Source organism: Acomys russatus, chromosome 3 (genome assembly GCF_903995435.1).
Source record: "Acomys russatus chromosome 3, mAcoRus1.1, whole genome shotgun sequence".
NCBI lineage: Eukaryota > Metazoa > Chordata > Mammalia > Rodentia > Muridae > Acomys > Acomys russatus.
Genome location: NC_067139.1, coordinates 47,131,306 through 47,150,165, shown reverse-complemented (window position 1 = coordinate 47,150,165; position 18,860 = coordinate 47,131,306). Strand labels below are relative to the sequence as shown.

Genomic DNA, 18,860 nt, shown 5'->3' with positions numbered 1-18,860 from the left:
GAAAATTCTCTGGGGAAAGTCTACATGAAACTTAATCATGGTGAATTAAACTACTCAAGTGATTCTAATACATATTAAACTTTTAGGTTAATTGAATCAATATTAGTTTGGGCCAACTCTTTAGAACTACACCCATTTTCTCAAAAGAGAGAGCAAACTAAAGGAAAATGTGAACGTGTTCAGCTGGTTGCATTTGGCGATCACAAAATCCACAGATGCAAACTGCTATATCTTCTCATTTTTAAATCGGCTCCTAAGGTTGCAGTACTTAATTTTCACCATAATATTTTTAGTATTCTTTCTAGATGACATTTAGATTAACATTACTTTGGTCACTGTCCCACAGTGACAAGGCAATCAAACAGCTCCGATGATTGCAAGTTGCGTCAATGTTCCTTGGATCTCTTTATTATTGAGATTGGAAATTTTTCTCATTTACATTATTATTTAACATTTCTTGAATGCCACTGCTGCTTTTCACATATGGCCTGCATAGAAAGTACATTGTATCAGCAATTAAAAATTCCATAATGCCAACCGCCTCAATCCACAGCTCGCCGCATAGATTAATGAGTATGCAGGCAGATGTAAGAGGGCATAAATTCTAAAACATCTCTGAAAATGTGTGCAAGGATCTTTTGGGGAGATGGGTTGGAAGTCAAGACTCTGTTCATTATCACAGCCCATGTGCATCCTGTGTGTTTGGATTTGAACTCACTCTTCTCCATTCGTCCAATGGGGTACCTAAGTCATCTACCCACTTGCCCAAGACAGAAGCTGAGCAGCCATTGAACTCCCCCTTCTCCCACAGCAGGCTACAAATCTATTCCTTAAGTATATCTCAAGTATTTCCATTCCTGTCTCTCTTCTAAGACACTACTGTAGTTGAGGTCTCTGTCTTTTCTCCCACTGACTACAATAGTTGGCTTGTTTCTGGTGTCCTTGCGCTACTCATTAGTATCATATGGTGGTTGGGTTTTGGGAATTTTGGGGGGTGGGGTTTTTTTTTGTTTTTATTGTTTGTTTGGTGAACGCTTGCCTAGCATTAAGTTACATGTATTTTCTCTTTCAACCCTATCACTACCTCTTTACACACACACACACACACACACACACACACACACACACACACAACTATCATGTTTAATATATTTTAATTGTTCTCCCAAGTAAAAAAAAAAAAAAAAAACTCTACATAAGTAGGTATAGAACTGCTTTACAGAAAGCCTGAACACAGTGCTTTCTGCGGCATACAGGTATGTATGAGTGGGGTCTAAGAGTGATTGATACTCTTGGTCTCACATTATATACAGAATTGGTACATTTATGCACACAAGCATGTCTCTGGTTCACATCTAGCTCTGTGCACATGTTGGTCTTGTGCATGGATGAAGCATCCCTAAGTTCTAACAGCCAGATGTACCTAACAGGAAGTAATCATAAGAGGGAGAGGGCAAATTCCAAACAAGTATCAAATAAAATTAAGCATCTCACATACCACAGAAAATTTCTCTTTAGACTTGTGGCCTTTATTTAAACCATGTAGCTGAAGGAAGTTTGCTTCCACAAGAATGGCATGAAGTCTTGGGACCTCTGTGCTATTAGTAGCCCTTACCTAAATTTCCATAGTGTGACCTCATCCTGGATTCACTGAAACCAGTTGTTGAAAAACTGTCTGAAGATGTCACACACTTTGAGCGTGGATGTGATACAAAAAAAACAAGAATAAAACAACAACAACAAAACTCACATATGTTACTGTTGTGGCCACTCTAAACTCTAACTGAGGTCTCCAATGTAAAATTCATAGCTTCTCAACATTCATCTTAAAGTGAAAGAACAAAGTTCTTCTTCTCTTATTCCTCTAAAAGAAGAATCTAAGAAGTTCTGATTTGAAAAACCATCCTTTTCTGGTGAAATGCATGCTCTCCTGTATTCCGTGTTATTTCTTTGACCCTTGTTTGGTTCTTTGTTCATTCAGCATCCAAATCAAGCCTGAGCCACTCCTACTATTGCCCACATTTCAGTAGCAGCCATATTTCTAATGCCTGTTCAGCAGGGAAACTTCTCAACCACTCCCACGCTTATCATAGGGTGAATGGAGCATCTATGTTGTTGAGTAATAACTTCAGGTTTAGGTAAACTGCAAACAAGTTAGGAAAGACCTCCCTGGAATATTTGCCCTCTCCACGTCTCTTTCTGAAATTTCCTATTAGCCAAGCCAAGAAGCTACAGTAACTCACTTGTAATGATGTAAAAGCTACATGTTTTTCTTTCTGTTTTACCATTTGTGACCCAAACACTTTGATATATTTGTTTTAGCAGTGTATCTGAGCCCCAGGCCATCAGGGCATAATTATAAAAGGGCACGAGCTGGAAGGGAAGAAGAGGGAAGGGTAAGGCTGGCTTTCATAATGAGGCAGTGGCTATGGGATATGAGAGTCCTAATTATAAATTATAATTAACCTAGGATTATAGAAGCCATTAGGGGAGTAAGCAAGGGGACGAGTGTGTTTCCTTTTAGTGGCTGGTGTTATGGTACTCTCTTGAATTTGTATCTATTAGCTGCCCAAAAGAAACAAAGGAAAATATTCTACACTCAAGTCAAGTTTAGGGATAGCACTCTAAAAATAAGGAGAAAGAGTGGCCAGATATTTCGTGTGTGTGTGTGTGTGTGTGTGTGTGTGTGTGTGTGTGTGTGTGTGTGCATATATGAAGTCAAAGATTATCAGAGTATCTGATGTAATTGTCCTATCTGGGGAGCATGGCAAGGAATGCCTAACACACTCTGTCCTGCTCTGGCCCTTTAAATGCTCGTGTTTCTAGGCTGGAACAATTTAGTAGCAAGTAAGATTCAGTTATCATGCTTGTTTAAGGACATTTTCATGGATCCATAATGCGGTCTGCAGGCATGCATCCATTTGGAGAGAGAGAATATATCATGTTTACAGTGCCTGCACCAGCATATGTGGACATTTGCATTTGGAGATGAAAGTATATTCCCTCTTCAGCTGGAGTTTTACCCCTTGTTGGTACTGATTGGAGGCTGAGAGCTGGTTGTATGCAGAGCTGTGGAGCAGACGCTCTTTCCTCTTCTGGTGAATTCATGTTTTACATGTTTTACACCTGGATTTGGCACTTAATTGCCAAATAGGCGCACAATGGGAAGACGTCAATCATTTTATGCTTTGAATTAATTTTTCATCCTGATTTTCTTGAAAAGGCACTTTACCTTTTGAAAGGTTTTGCAACCCAGATTTCAACATGATGTGTAGAGCCATGCCCTGGGGATAATTAAATGCTAGAAATCAAGGTGTTTACCTGGGTGTATGGTGATGATTTATATACTAGAGAGGTCAGTGGGTTCCTGACACAAAATGAGGGATTTGAACGTACTGCTCTGGTAGTTTCAAGTACCAAGATGCTGTTGTACCTGAAGCCCAGTACATGATAATATTGAATTAATTCTCCACCAGATATTCACTAATCGTCTTTGCTTAGAAACACCATGTTAAGGGGAAACAGTTTACATAACTGATAACTCAAAGGATAAATGCTGGGTTTGATAGCTTTGATCTGATAAAAAAAAAATGAAATAGGAAAAGAGAATGATGCAATTCTGGATGTATTATTATTTGTGACATGGCTCAAGATGGGAGACCGTGAGGAGAGTGAAGATGACAGAACTGGTGCTAACCACGGTGACAAGAACTTGAAGAGCAGCCGACATGACATCTTTCCTATCATGCTGCTGAGAATGTCAGCTTTGTGAAGGACAGTGAGAAAACGGTTTGCCGAAAACTTGAAAGGTGGATTCCAGAGATGCCAGCCATGTCAGATGCAATATAGTCTGCTGTGGCTGCTGAGACCCACTTCTGCCTCCAGTGATGGCCTGCAGGTGGGAGAGCTTCCAGTCTTCGGCAAGGCTCCAAAAATGACTACACTTGACCTGCATATTGTCTCCAGTTCCCAGGATCATGATATACAAGAAGTGAGGTTAGCCAGTGTGCAGTTAGGTGGAACCAGAGGCCAAGGGCTGTTTATCGTGTGTGTGTGTGTGTGTGTGTGTGTGTGTGTGTGTGTGTGTGTGTGTGTTTGTGTGCGCGCGCGCTCACGCACCTGTGTTTGCATGCAAGTGTGTGTACATGGGTGGAGGGTTGCATACAAGTTCGTGTGTGTGTGTGTGTGTGTGTGTGTGTGTGTGTGTGTGTGTTTCTAAAGTATCATTTAGAGTCTTATGCCTTCTATTTAAACCAGAGATGGGAGGAAGGAAGAAATGTGTCCTTTGTGAACTTACATTGTATGAGTGTCAAACCAACTCTGAAGTAGAGAACACAAAGAAAGGAAAAGGAACCAAAGAGGCCAGAGAAGAGCATAGAGCAGACCAGAGCCCTGGTTCTGCATTTAAATGACCTGTGAGCTTTCAAAAAGTGCTCATCTAAGCCTTCACTGCAGGAAGACCTACCAGCACCTGTCAGAAGGATGGGTAAAATCAGAGGCGAAGAGTTCCTGGCCTATGAGAAGAGTGTGGTCAAGGCCCAGCTGCTGAGATCAGCGCATCTCATCTGCTTCTCCTCAACCTGCCTTGCACTTCCTGTTGAAATTTCAAAGAGAGGATCTGGGTGGCCGAGCTGCAGAGTCCAGCTGAGATGGGCAGTAGCTGAGAAATGTAGGAGTGGCCTTCAAGGAGACCCTTCGGCATTAATAACTGGGTAGCAGGTCCACGTGTGCTTTTTCCCTCTAGGTCCAGGGCAGTGAGCAAGGCTGTGGGTACCTAAGCAGCTGTAACCTAGTGAGGTAGGGGATGTATAGTCATGCATGCTGTGTGAAGACACATCCTGCCAAGCACTTGGTGGAACGGCTCAGCCGCTGAAGCACACTATGAAAACAAAGCTGAGCCAGCCCTGGGAAAGGGGAGACAGAAGATTCTCTGGGGCTTGCTGGTTGGCCTAAGAGTCCAGCTAGACAGACAAATTCCAGGTTCAGGGAGAACGTCTGTCTCAAAGGATAAAGTGGACAACACTGAGAATGACTGCGACCTAGCATCCATCATCAACATTTCAAAGCCATGCACCAAAACTAAAGCATCCTTTCAGACACCAGAAGAGCCTCCACTGAGGTTCTGTGTTTGTATTAAATAGGTAGGTAGGTAGATAGATAGATAGATAGATAGATAGATAGATAGATAGATAGATAGACAGACAGATAGACAGACAGAACAGTGGTTCTTAGCATATGCTTCCTGAACCAGTGGGGCCACAGAACCCATTAGAAGTACAAATTCTCAGATTCTATATCAGGTCTACCAATTCAAGAATTCTGGATGAAGCCACGTGATATGGGTTGCCACAAGGCCTCCAAATGATGCTGAGGCACGGCCAGGGTTGAGAACCATAGCCCTGCTGAAAGCATATATTGCTTCTATTAATAATAATGAAAAAAAAAAAACTCTCAGGACAGCAATACAGTGTAATGAATCAACATGCACACCTCACAAACCTGACAACTTGAGTTCAATCCCAAGGCCCCACAGGGTAAGGGCATAACTGACTCTCAAAAGTTGTCTTCTGGCCTTTAGATGCACACCAGAGCCCATGCATGCACGCTCCCACCCCTTCCCTCTTTCTCCCTCCCTCTCGCACATGCACTCACACGTATGCACTCACACACACAAAAATTAAAAATACTTTATAAGAGAAGATAGCACTCCCTTAAAATATTTAGCACAGATTATTCTCTGAGCACTGCACCTGTGCAGTCATTACCAATGAACTGAGAAAGTCAATGGAAAAGAAAATGATGTTTGATTGACAGAATTTTATAAAATAATTGTCTGAAGCCAAACCAAAGTGACTTCTTAACTAACATTAAGTTTGGAGTATTTAACCAACTGAGATGCAGAGGGTCTCTCACCAAGTTTGCCAAACACCATCTCTAGTCCCTAAACATCTCTAGATACCCTAAACATACATATCTGGTAGTTAAAGAACATTTGGATTTGCTGTCAAGCCGATGCCTAGCCTTATCACCTGGAGAGCTTTTCAGACTAAGGAGGCTCCTTTATTTCACTTATGTTAAAAGTGAAACTATTCACACTAGCATGGGGTGATTAAAAAGCAAATTAAAGTGACTATAATTCAATAGTGAGATTAGCAGTGTTCCCCTCAGGGGTCATCAGGCAGGAAGTAGGAGCCCTCTAGTTCCCTTAATGTGCATCACAGAACAAAAGGCAGGAAGCAAATTCCAGTTTGCATCTGTGATAGCTGCTAGTGCCCTTCCTGGCCAGGATTAGCTAAGAAGGTGAAGCATATCATCTAGTCTTTCAGTTTCTTATCATATCAGACTCTAAAATGCTGAGTCCCAGAAAGCTTCTTGGGCAAGAAGCAAATGTCTTGATTGACCTCAGCTAGACACAGAACTAGAGACATAACCTTAGTAGTAGAATATTTGCCAAGCATGCATGAGGCCCTGCTCAGTCCTCAGCACCACTAAAAACACACAAGTAAAGAAATCACTAAAGGTGACAAACATCTCTGGGATGTCCATGCTGTTGGCTGTGATCCGTAAGCGTCTCTGTTAATTGTCCATTAAATCTAATAGCACCGGTTTCCCTCTGTTAGTTTCCTATTAAAATTGAAATGGTTTGAATGGCTCCCTTTCCCCACAATCAAATATGTGGGTGTACATGCCAATCACACGTGTTTAGTACTTTAGTAAGTTGGTTTTGCTGTAAATGAAATTCAACTGCAAGAATGAAGGAAATTCAAACTTTTAGCGGAAACAACATGAGACATATCAAAGACAGCTTAACAGGCATTCTGTGGTAGCTGGTGAGCTTATCCTGGGATTTAAGGACAGAACTAGGGACATTTCTTGTAAACCATTTTTAAGTAAATGTTGTGACTTGATCTTTGCCACTTGACAATATGAGCACATGCTTAGTTGGCCATTTCTTCTCTCTTCCTGTGATTTCAGAGGGCTACAGAGGAGAAGAAGAGGGTTTTACTCTTTGGAGATGATTTTTTTTTTTTTACAAACTAAGGCAGAAGCCCTTTTTAAAATTTTGCAAATAGAGTACATTTATGGTTTAAGGAAAAGGGAAGGTGATCAGTTAATCCCTGACAGATGTATACTGCTGACATTGCCAAGTCTTTGTGCAGTCAGACTCATGCAGTATGATGGATTTTCCCAACTTCTGCTGCAGTCCTGAGAAGGCTCGTCATATGCATTTGTTTGGTCTCAAGATGACTGAGTTTAAAAAAAAAAAATGACTGAGTCATACAAACTGAGAAATGTTCCCATAGATGCTCAGTGGTGACACACCAACCTGCAAACTGGGCAGCCACATCATCACAAGCCACTAGAGATCTGGGAATGAGTCAGGTTGTCCTGTATCTAATTTGGCGAATAGAAATTTGGGCTGTAATTTATACAACCTTGATAGTTCCAAAATAAATGGCCTGTTACAAATAGAGGAATATGCATGCACTCATTGGTGATTCAGAACTCAGAGATCACTGAGATTAAACTGGAATAATTTGTCCGTCCCACCCACCACCACCCCCCACCCCACCCCACCCTACCCCTGCCACCAGAGTCTTTCTTTTATCACAGTAGTTCACTGTGGTTTGACAACATCTGGGTCGCCCTTTAGTTACTACTTAATTTACTTTTAACATTGCTTATTACAAATGAGTAATTTAATAATGAATAAAACAGACACTTATATGGTACCTGATTTTTTTAGGAATTTTCATAGTAATTGAAGAGCCTGTGAGACAGGTAATGCTAGCCAGAGATTTGGCCAGGTAAACATCCAGCTAAGGAAAAAGGTGTTGGTTGACAACGACAACTAATGTCACATTTGAGAATTTTCAAGAGAGACCAGAAACCCAAACAGCATTGGAAAACTTTCCTAATCTTAAAAATGATGGAAAGGCCAGAGAAATACCTCAGGCAGTAAAGTGCTTGCGGCACCAACGTGAGGACCTACCTGAGTCTTGTCCTCTAGAACCAACCTTTAAAATCCCGGTGCAGCAGTAGCCACCTGTACCCCCAGCACTGGGGAATCTGAGACAGAGGAGCCTTTCTGGCCAGCCAGCAAACTGAAGCCAGACTCAGTGAGAGCTTCTGTCAAAAAAATTAACAAGGAGAGCGATTGAGAAAGGTACCAGAACCAGCTGGACTTAGCCTGTGAGCCACTTCACTGTTTCACAGGAATGAGATATGACTCTGCAAACACCCACTGAGTGACAACAAACACCAAACCATCTTCCACCTGAAAGTCCCATTCTGCACAGCAGGGCTTCCACGGTCACATCAGTCGCTGTGCTTGTTGCTTCTTCTTCTTCTTCTTTTTTTTTTTTTTCTTTTTAAAATTAATTTATTCAGATTACATCTAAATTGTTTTTAAATATATTTTATTAATTTATTCATATTATATCTCAATTGTTATCCCATCCCTTGTATCCTACCATTCCTTCCTCTCTCTTTCCCCCTACTCCCCTCCCCTATGACTGTGACTGAAGGGGACCTCCTCCCCCCGTATATGCTCATAGGGTATCAAGTCTCTTTTTGGTAGCCTGCTATCCTTCCTCTGAAGCAGACAGTTTCCTTCTGGTAGAGATTTGATTAGGTGATGTCAGCATCTGAGGTCCCCATCACTTCATAGCGTGTCTTCTTTCAGGCCTGATGGGATCGGAACTGTGACTGTTGAAGAAAAAGAACGCTTTGAAGAAATCAAAGAGAGACTCAGAGTTCTGCTGGAGAATCAAATTACACATTTTAGGTAAGAATCTGTAGTTTAGGGGCCTATTGAGGTGAGAATGAAGATACATAAAAGGCTTCATTTCCCCAAAACTGTAAGTCTCTCAAAGACACATAAGATCATTAAAGCAAAATAGCTAAAGGAAAAAAGCTGACCAATTGGATAAGGCCCTCGTTAGCTACCTGACTATACCTTCTTTGTTTGTTTGGTGGTTGTTTTGAGGCAGAATCTCAGAGCCCAGGCTGACCTCAATTTTTCTATGTAGCCAAACACTACCTTGAAGTCATAATACTTCTGCCTCCACCACTTGAGTGCTGGGATTATAGGTGTGCACCAACATATACCAGGTTTCATGCCATACTGGGAACTGAACCCAGGACTTCAGGGATGGTAGAAAAAGCATTCTACCAACTGAGGTATATTTCCAGTCCCAAGTTTCAAGCTCATAAGTGCATTTTAGTTGCTTAAAGAGCAAAGCTTTCCTTGTATGATCTGACTGATAACATCATATAAGAAATTCAAGATTGTTCAAAGCTTTTAGATAAAACAGTTTTTAAATTTTGGGCCATAGTGAATGGGAGAAAATTAGAGATTTCCATAAGAAATTTGCCTTTCACCACTCCCACTAGCTCTGTATGGAGAGATGGAAACTTAGGTCAGCCTGGTAGGGGCAGAGGGTGGAGACTGGATGCTCCGCAGCATACCATACACTCGACCTTCACACTATGCAGTCCACTTCTCCTGTAGCGCATATGGCACATTTTTAACACTACGATGTTGGCTTCAAACATACACCCTGGGCGGGGGTTACTTCAAGATAGGACTTGTGCTTCTAATAGCTCCCATATGCCAGTTTTAGCATTGGAGGCTTGAGAGGTACTGGCTTTTGTTTTTACCTATAAACCACTGTATAAGGTAGGTATAATTTCCAGTTAAACAATGAGTGGATAAGGCTGGGAGACATATGGACCATGCTCCAAGTCCCCCACTGTAGATTGAGTTTAAGTAACCCATCATGTTCTCTACACTTTTGAGAAGTGTTTTTCAAGGGCTCTTGGCCATTGATTGCACCTATAGCAGTGCATGACATGTTTCTATCTATGCCATTGGAATTGTCTTTTTTATAGACAACTCCCTATTGAAAGACCTATTCCCTATTAAAGGACCTTGACAAAGGTCCCTTAATTGACCATATATTATAGGCAAAATGCATCACCAGTAGAGGAGAAGATCCAATAAGAGTGGGGGAAAAAAGCCAGACATGGTGGCATAGGCCTGTAATCCCAGCACTCTGGGAGGCAGAGGCAAAGGCAGGTAGATCTCTATGAGTTCGAGGCCAGCCTGGTCTAGAAAGTGAGTAAAGGACAGCCAAGGCTACACAGAGAAACCCTGTCTCAAAAAAAAAAAAAAAAAAAAAAAAACGTTTAGAAAAAAAGGAGTGAAAAAACAATCCTGAGAAAGTTAGGCAGAGGCAGGAATTTATCCCAAATGCGTGCCTGTTTCAACCCTTCAGGGATCTAAAGAAGCGTGTTGGAATTCCAACTGGTTTTAACTCCTGGTTTCCCGTGCTGTGCCCTGTCATAACAGATGAGGTCATGTTTTTGTTAACTAGTGTTTTTCTTCACAATGGAAATCCAAACTGCGCTCTGTGTCAGCACTCTGAATATTCTGTTCTGCTGCAGACATTTGCAGAGTCCCTCTTCAGTCATTATTCACACATATACACATATACATTATATATACACATATATGGTGTGAACTAGGATTAGCATAAGACAGTGTGGCAAAATAAAAAGCATTTTCCATTCCTCAGTAGAAGTTGCTATAGGAATCGAATTGCAGCATGTTTCCTGCTAAAATGTAATGGTGTGGGCAACCTGAAGAATTGTGTGTCTTTTTTTAGGTATTGCTTTCCATTTGGTCGACCGGAAGGTGCTTTGAAAGCTACTCTCTCACTCCTGGAACGGGTAAGAGTGACCGCGAGACATAAACAGGGACATGCCAATCACTGCAACCAAACATTACAGTTGGATGACCTCATTCGTAATTTTCAAAGGGTTTGTTTATCGTTCATGAAATACCAGAATAAAAGTGAGGAAACTGCCAAAAATCCAGAAGTTTTCTTTTCAGATTCCCAGCTAGTTATATTGAAGAGTCTCTCTGGGCCTCTCCCTGATGCCTGCACAAGCTTTGCCACCCCAGCTGTTCTGGGTTTCTTTCTACCCACGGTTTTCGCATTAGTCAGCATGAAGGATTTTACACCTGAAGTCTTTGAGAAGCAGAAATGAGTAACACGTTGATTTGGAACTTAATAGCCTCCTTTCCTCCTGCCTGAAGGTTTTGATGAAAGATATTGTCACTCCAGTACCACAAGAAGAGGTCAAAACCGTCATCCGTAAATGCCTCGAGCAGGCTGCTCTGGTCAACTACTCACGCCTATCTGAGTATGCCAAAATTGAAGGTAAGGCTTCTGTCTTCCACTAGCTTTGAATTTAAATTTTAGTATGCCTCCCTGGGAAAAATCGCCTCTTTTCTTGATGGACACCAGAAAACAGTGGTCCATCTGACTACATTAGGGTAAACATTTGAAATGTGGAAAAGTGCCTTGGCTGTAGCCAAATAAACAGTCAAAAGGCAGGACACAGGCTCAGGAGACTGCCTTTAGAGGGAGCCAAGATGATTGAGTGAGGGACAGTGTGTGATGACTACAGTCCTTCCAAGAGTTTGTGTTGCTCTTAACCATCTTCTCTGAGGACAGTGTTTGCCTGTGATGGAGCGGGGTTGTATTGTTACCTTCTTGAAATAGAGAAAATGGAAGCAATCTGCTGCCCGCTGCAGGTTTACTGTAGTAAGACAACAAGAGTCAAATGATGCAACACTCAGGTTCGACCTAACTCTTCCTTGTGCCTTAGAAGTCTCTTGTCTTTAGAAAACATTTCAAACTTGGTGGCAAGGTAGTATGGAACCATCTCCAGGGCCTCCAAGTTGACTCCGAGCTTCATTGTTTCTTGTTACTAGGGACAGAGGAGGTATATTGCTACTGCCAGCTCAAAATGTAGGGAAGCAGTCATTGATGACTACATAATTAAAAGGCACTTGGAGTAAATGCAACTCAAGAAGCTATGGCTCTTTGGGACCTATTCACTCTCAAAAGGCATTAACCACTTTTCATTGTTACCCCCCTGTTGGCTGCTATAGGGTGATTTGAAAACCACACCCAACCTGACAAGTGGTGTAAGTGTATACATGTGGAAGTTTTGTGTGCAAGGCTTGATGTGTCCACACTCCAGAATCTTATGTTCTCTCACACACAAAACATATGACACCTGAGTAAAGCAAGCAAGGGCACATTGTCCACCTCAGGACATGAGCCACAGGAACAGCTCACTAGCACACACACGCCATCACATATACTGCCAATGTCCTGTTTCCTTAGAAAATTAGCTGACAATCATGTTAAACTCCCAGTGTTCTGTACATTACATGTCTTCCTCCCTCTCTCAATTTTGTCTGTGTGACAATGCAAATTGTGTACCAGTGGTAATGAGTTCATTGTTATGCATCCAGGGAGAAACATTTAAGAATTGGGCACTAGAAGGGTGTTTATCAACTCTTGACTTGGTAATGAGTGACAAAAATAGAGGAATGAGAAGGACTTTATTAGCAAATCATTGTTCCAGCATTCCCAGCCCAGGACATAATGATTGGTTGGATTGGGTAAAGTCAGCCATGAAACTACTAATCCTAAAGCCAGAGATGGGATGGAATATCAAGAAATGGAATGTCAGGTTCATGGCTGCTGCCTCCTAGGTCTTGGTCCAGCTATTATTGCTAGAGTCTTTTGGTAAGATCTGCTCTCTTCTTTCAGATAAATAAATTTTTTTTAAAAAACCAAACTTTGTGATCTGTAAGTAAAAATGCATTCATTTCTGAAGTAGATCAGCCGGTCTGTAGTCTCCTTCTGTGCCTCAATTCTTCTCGGTTGTGTTAATTATCTTTTGCACTGTGACTTTTAGGTCTGGGAATTCTTTGAAGAAACCAATCTTTTTATTCCAACTCTCTTTTCAGAGAAGTACCTCATTTCACACTACTTGCTCTCTTCTGCTTTTCTCCTTCCTTGTCCGTGATTGGCTCAGCCACTTTTTGACACAACCACTGCAAAAGTGGCTGAGACACCAATTTCAAAGCATGCTGGGATTGTTACTTCAGACAACCCCACATTCTCTGGCTGCATGTGTCAGGGTTTCTTCCATGAACATAGTCCACGGGAGGCTGGGATACTGCAGCTTCAAAGATATTACTACCAGACAGCTTTCTCTGAACAAGGCTCAGGTCCTACCCTCAGAAAAGAAATCCTCCATATTTTTTTTTCTTTTTATACTTGAGCCTCTCTGAGCATTATCAGCTTATCTATGTGAGAATTTTGGAAAGAAGTTGTAGTAATATTGCTGGAGACTATGTTTATGAAGAAATACCTCGAGAGCCTTAGATACTAAAGTCTGAAATCCTTAGTATCTTGGAGCCTTAAGTCAATGAAATTCTGTCTCCCTTTACCCATGATGTTTTTGGTCATTGTACTCCTGCCAACGGCTCTAAAGAGACGTGTAAAATCATGGTCACAATCTCTCTCGTGGCTCACGGCATGCTGAATGGTTAATCCAGTAGTTCTCAAATTTCAAAACTCCTTTTCCTTTTATCCTGTGTTTATCCCAAAATACTCTGTGGCTATTTTCCCTTGAGCTAATGTAACGTTTTCCTCTAACCTATGACCTTTAACCTCTTTACCTCTGACCTAAGCCTCTTGCATGCCCAAATCCTCTTTTATAGGGAAAAAGAGAGAAATGTATGAGCATCCTGTCTTCTGCTTGGCCTCCCAAGTGATGGATTTAACCATTCGTGAGTACCTACCACCTCCTCACCATGCTGTCTTCACTCTTTCTGTTTCCATTATTTCAAGAAATCCAGATCCAAACCAACTCACTCTCCTTGCTTCAAGTTTTTTAGCATTGGCTTGTCTGTTGGTTCTGTCTGTGAAACCCAGTGTGAGAAGTCCAGTCACTTTGTATCAGCCTAAAACAGGTTAGACAATTAAGCCATTTGTTTGTGATAAACTCAGATTTGTCTGTAAGTTTTTTCAGTCATTCTGTCTATGACCTGAATGCATTTTTACTTTGCTTGTGTGTAACCCTAATCTGTAAAGTACTTGTCACTGGTACACAATCTAAAGGTAGCAGCTAAGCTGGGGAGCAATGTACTAGGTGCAGGAAAAATAACATTTGAGGCAAAGTCGTGCCTTCTTTATCCATGTTTAAGATGTCAGACTACAATGGGTATGAGATAATGCAAGGCGGTCCGTACTCTGAAAGCTAGATCTTCTGTGCTTCCTATCTAGTCTCTCTCAAGCTGGGAAGTTTTCCTCCTTCTCCCTGGAGAGTTTGATTTGCCCTTGTCCTCAAAGCTCTGGCTAGAACATATGACTTAATTGTCATTTGAAGAGTTCATGTATGTTTCATAGCTTGATTTCACATTAAACTTAATTTACTAATTTTCTATTTGTGCAGCATTTTCCACATCTGTGAAGGAGCCCTTTTTTTGCTGGCCCCCAAACTTTGGGGCGGTGGAAAGCCAAGGGCAAGCTCTTCTGTTCTATATCATGTATCACGCATAAATGGGGGGCATTTTGGTCCACTTGCTCATTAATCTTGCATATGTGTTCTTGTTTCTCTTTCTCTTCTCTCCTCGTTGTGCTTTCTCTTTCAAATAGACAATCAAAAGGATGCAGGTGAACTGATTGATTGTATATGCCTTATCAATTACCAGGACTGTTGAGTTATATTCAGTTTTTTTTTTTTTTCTGTTTTTGTTAAGTAGCTCCTTAAAGTATGTGCTCCGGGAGAGCGGTGCGGAGTCACAGTAATACTTAAGGAGTTAATTTGTGCTGTCTAAATGCATCTCATGCCCACTCTCTGTTGGCCTTCAGGGAGCGGCATTTCCATAAAGGTGTGTGTTTGGAGGAACAAAGTTCTGGTCTGCTGCAGAACTTCCTTCATCCTTGGGTTCAGGGTTGAGTGATTTGGCCTCATGTGTGTACGGTGTTTTGTTTTGTATTTTTTAAGATACTGAACCAACTGAATCTTCCCTCTCGTTTTTTTCCTGTTGTTTGCCCTATGGAGACATTTCTGTTCTTTGATGAGTGTTTATTGGTCAGGAGGAGGAAGTGCCGTCCGTGTTGTGCTTGTATGTACTATGTGGTAGGTGGGCTCACCAAGCAGGAGCTGTTGTGAGAAAATTCTCTGGCTTTTGAAATTTTCTTCTTGTTTCATCTCAAGATGTATGAGCCTATTTAGGTGAAAGCAACAAAATGAGATATTAATAGATGTATAATATTGGCCAGTGTCTTTAAGAGCTAGAAGATTCCATAAAGATTTCTCACTTAATCTCACACAACAGTTGAACATTAAATACATTTCCATTAAACTGTCACATGTTCTAAACCAAACAAGCACTGGGGAAGTCAATACTATCTTTGCTGTTTTACCTCCACTCTCGGCTAAATACTTGTATAATTTCCTGAGCATCATAGGGACTCCACTGGACTTTTAAATAAAACTTTGTCCATTAAATGTGCCAAAGAATTGCAAAACTTGTACAGATACCCTTTTAGATGGGGGAATAGATATAGTTATAGGTAAGTGAAAGGAAGGGAAGAGCAGAGGTGAGGAGGAAGAAAGGAGAGGGGAGGAAATAAGGGAGGGAGGAAGGAAGGGACATAAATAGCTAAGTATGTACATGAATAAATAGTAGGGTGTTGGATAGACAGAGAGCAAATACCCCACCATGGCCTGGACACTGTGCTGAGAACTTTATATGAATGATCCAACTGGATCTTTACCTTAGACTCATAAACATGGCTCCACCATTGCTCTGCTTATAGCTGAGGAAGCTGTTTCAGGAGGATGAGTGACTTTTTCAAGCAGTACTTCAACTCAGGTCTGAACAAATGCAAGTGCTATGTTCTTGTCTCCTTTTACCATGCAGACGATAGAAATGGTAGGCATTTGGACAGTAGCTATTCAATGAGTGGAGGGCAAAGCTACCTATAGCTTTTTTAATATAGGAAGAACAGTCCCATCTAGGATCAAATAGTTGCCCAAATCTTTTCATTGTGAATTCTTTATGTGGTGTTTGTACATATGTTTTCTCTCCAATTGATAGAAGCCGTCTAGAGCAGGTCAAATCCCAGTAAAGTGCTTAGTGTTCATGTATAAGAGCCCCAATTCAGATTCCCCATCACCCATTTAAAAAGCTATACATGATAACATGTGCTTGTAATGCAGTGGGGGAGGTGAAAATGTTGAGATTACTGGCTCTTAATAGCCAGCCAGCCCAGCTTTTTCAAGGAGTCGCAAGCCAGTGAGAGACCCTGTCTCAAAAAAGGCAGAGGGATGACATCTAAGGTTTATTACTAGCCTTTTCACACACACACACACACACACACACACACACACACACACACACACACACACTTTATATAAGAACTTCTAGAGTCTGTGCTGTGGATTCCATGTCTTCTGCAATATCCAGTTATTATTGAAAGAGAAAGTGAAGATTGCAGTCTTAAAAGACCACAGTACAAAGCCAGTGGCCCTATGTCTCCCCCAAGGAACTGGTGAGGATGAGTTATGTTGCTCACGGATCCAAAATGTTTTAGGATGAGGCATGTCTCTTACTTCATGCCTTATACATGAGGAGTTAAATGTCTCTCTTCCCATCTCTTTTGTTTCCATGGTACCTAAATATATGAGTTTCTAAGTCCCAATTCTGTGAATAGCTCCTGATTTATACTATACAAACAGTGAGGAGGACAAAAAAAAAATCCACATGTATTTTCCAGACTGTATAATCAAGAAGTATTTGGAATGAAGAGAGAGGGTGTACTAAAGTATGTCACGAAGCAATGAACGTAAAGCCATATCTGTTCTACCAGAAAAAAAAAATGCCTCTATGGGTGATAACTGTTCTTCTCTGAAGATTAATAACATGTTTAGAGGCTGCATGTTATAGCCCACTTAATTCCCACAAGAATTCCAGGGGACAACTGCTTTATTGCCATGTTTCATTGGCTCTGAAATTAGAACACTAATCTTAAGGTATGCCACTAACTTACCAAGAAGAATATAAACATGTTCACAGCCAAAGGAGGACATACCACAAAACATGATATGCATCCAGATTTCTGAAACAGTCATGTGCTTTGTGCAGAAAATGAGATAAGAGATTGGTCTTCTGCTCATGGAAATCATTTTAATTGTAAGCTTTGGCCTCTGGTGTCCAAGTCATCTGTCCAGCCCTGTTCATGGAAGTCTAAGAGCAGAAAGCTGTTGAGCAACATACTCAGAGATAATAGACTGGGTAGGTGCAGGGCTAAAACTTAAACAGGAGCCCTTCTAATCTTGCAAGTCATGCTTTCTGCTTCTGCACTAGGAACTACTTGTAATTGGTTAGCAGAAAAAATGTAATATCAAGTGGCTTCTCACAGAAGAAATAAACATATAGGAAATTATTAGATAAGCCCAACCCTCATTTGGCAATCCAAGGGTCAAGTTCTGGAGAAAAACACCAAAATTTCAAGTGAACAAAGTGGTCATTCTCAGCTCTGCTGTCCCAGACACTGTCAAGACTCGCTTTTGTTTCATTTGAAAAAAATAAATGGCGCTATCCACAGTTTATTGATGATCTTGTACTTCCAACCCTACTGATATTATCCAGCATCCAAGTATTTGAATCACAGGACTGCAGATCAAAGGAAGCAGTGCCTAGAACCAATCTAAACACCCATTCAGGTCAGATATTGAAATCCTATGTTAACATCGCATCTCTTTAACTGGTGAGAAACTACTTTCATTCTCTGTAAGAAATGTTACTCCCCCAAAAAGAGAGCTTTAAGAAGTAAAGCAGAATTGGAGAGATAGCTCAATCAGTAAAGGGCTTGGCTTGTATGCATGAGGACTTGAGTTCAATCCTCAGAGCTTCCATTTAAAAGGAAGGGCATGGTGGCACATTCTTATAATCCCAGGACTAGAAAGGCAGGGACAAATGGATGCACAGAATTTGTCTGCACAGCCAACCTAACCTGTTTGGCAAGTTTCAGGCCAATGAGAGAAGCTATATCAAAAAAAAAAAAAAGATTAATGGGACTTCTAAGGAATTCCAATGAAGGTTGACTTCTGGCCTCCACATGAATACACACACACACACACACACACACACACAAACCCCCACACAGTTTTCAAATAAGGATCTTAATATTGGTTCATAGTAACCACTCATCATGATGTATATAAATATATATATGAATGTATGTATGTATGTATGTATATTAACTTAATATTTGTTTATTACTTAAAAGGCTACACTTCCATATGTGAGTCTACCTTTTTGATTTCAGCAATGGAACATAAGACAATGCTGCGTACATTTTTATCAAGATGAATCCCCAGGAATCTTGTTGAAATGTGGTTCTGATTGAGAGAGTACAGGCAGAGCCTAGGAATCTGTGTTTTCAATCAGCTCTCTAGTGAAGCTACAGCTACTGATCCGGGAATTATTCTTCATATATTAGAGAAATATAAGAGAAATTATATTTTTAATCAAAACCCTAAATAAGACGTTAGAATCTAGTCGAGAACCAATCAAACTCATAATTCTTACTTCTGTGGGATACCTTGATGTTCCCGGAGCTATCCAGGTCCCAGGGTACTATGTAATAAACAATGATAATGGTAGTCCCGCCCTCAAGGAAGCTAGCACAAAAGTAAAAAATAAGGGAGTGGATCAAGCAATTGCAGTCTGATGATGACAATAAAGAGGAGATTTAAGATGCTGTAGATGACGTAGACTACAGTTCTACAGAAGGTTGCCCACGCTTTTTCTCTCTAAGCAACTGCATGAAATTTTAGAGAAGGTATTTAGTGCTCACCTTAGGTCATGTGGGACAGAGGCAAAGACGGCTCCAAAGGAAGAATAGAGAAAAGGATTCAGGACCCACCTATCAGTCTTTGTTAAAATTCTAGTTGAGAGATGGAATCTTCTG

The 18,860-nt window shown here is 41.0% G+C and overlaps 1 protein-coding gene across 12 annotated transcripts in view; it reads left to right on the top strand.

Annotated features, from left to right (window-relative positions):
* Cadps (calcium dependent secretion activator) overlaps positions 1–18,860 on the top strand; it is a 420,141-nt gene that overhangs the window by 315,844 nt on the left and 85,437 nt on the right. For 4 of the 12 annotated variants that reach the window (XM_051139822.1, XM_051139811.1, XM_051139770.1 and 1 more), the window contains exons 14-18: positions 8,687–8,788; positions 10,671–10,734; positions 11,105–11,228; positions 13,595–13,663; positions 14,532–14,549. In XM_051139822.1, coding sequence (XP_050995779.1) covers positions 8,687–8,788; positions 10,671–10,734; positions 11,105–11,228; positions 13,595–13,663; positions 14,532–14,549 — 377 coding nt within the window. The remainder of the gene's footprint in view (positions 1–8,686; positions 8,789–10,670; positions 10,735–11,104; positions 11,229–13,594; positions 13,664–14,531; positions 14,550–18,860) is intronic. The other 8 variants (XM_051139831.1, XM_051139777.1, XM_051139762.1 and 5 more) reach the window with 3 other exon arrangements.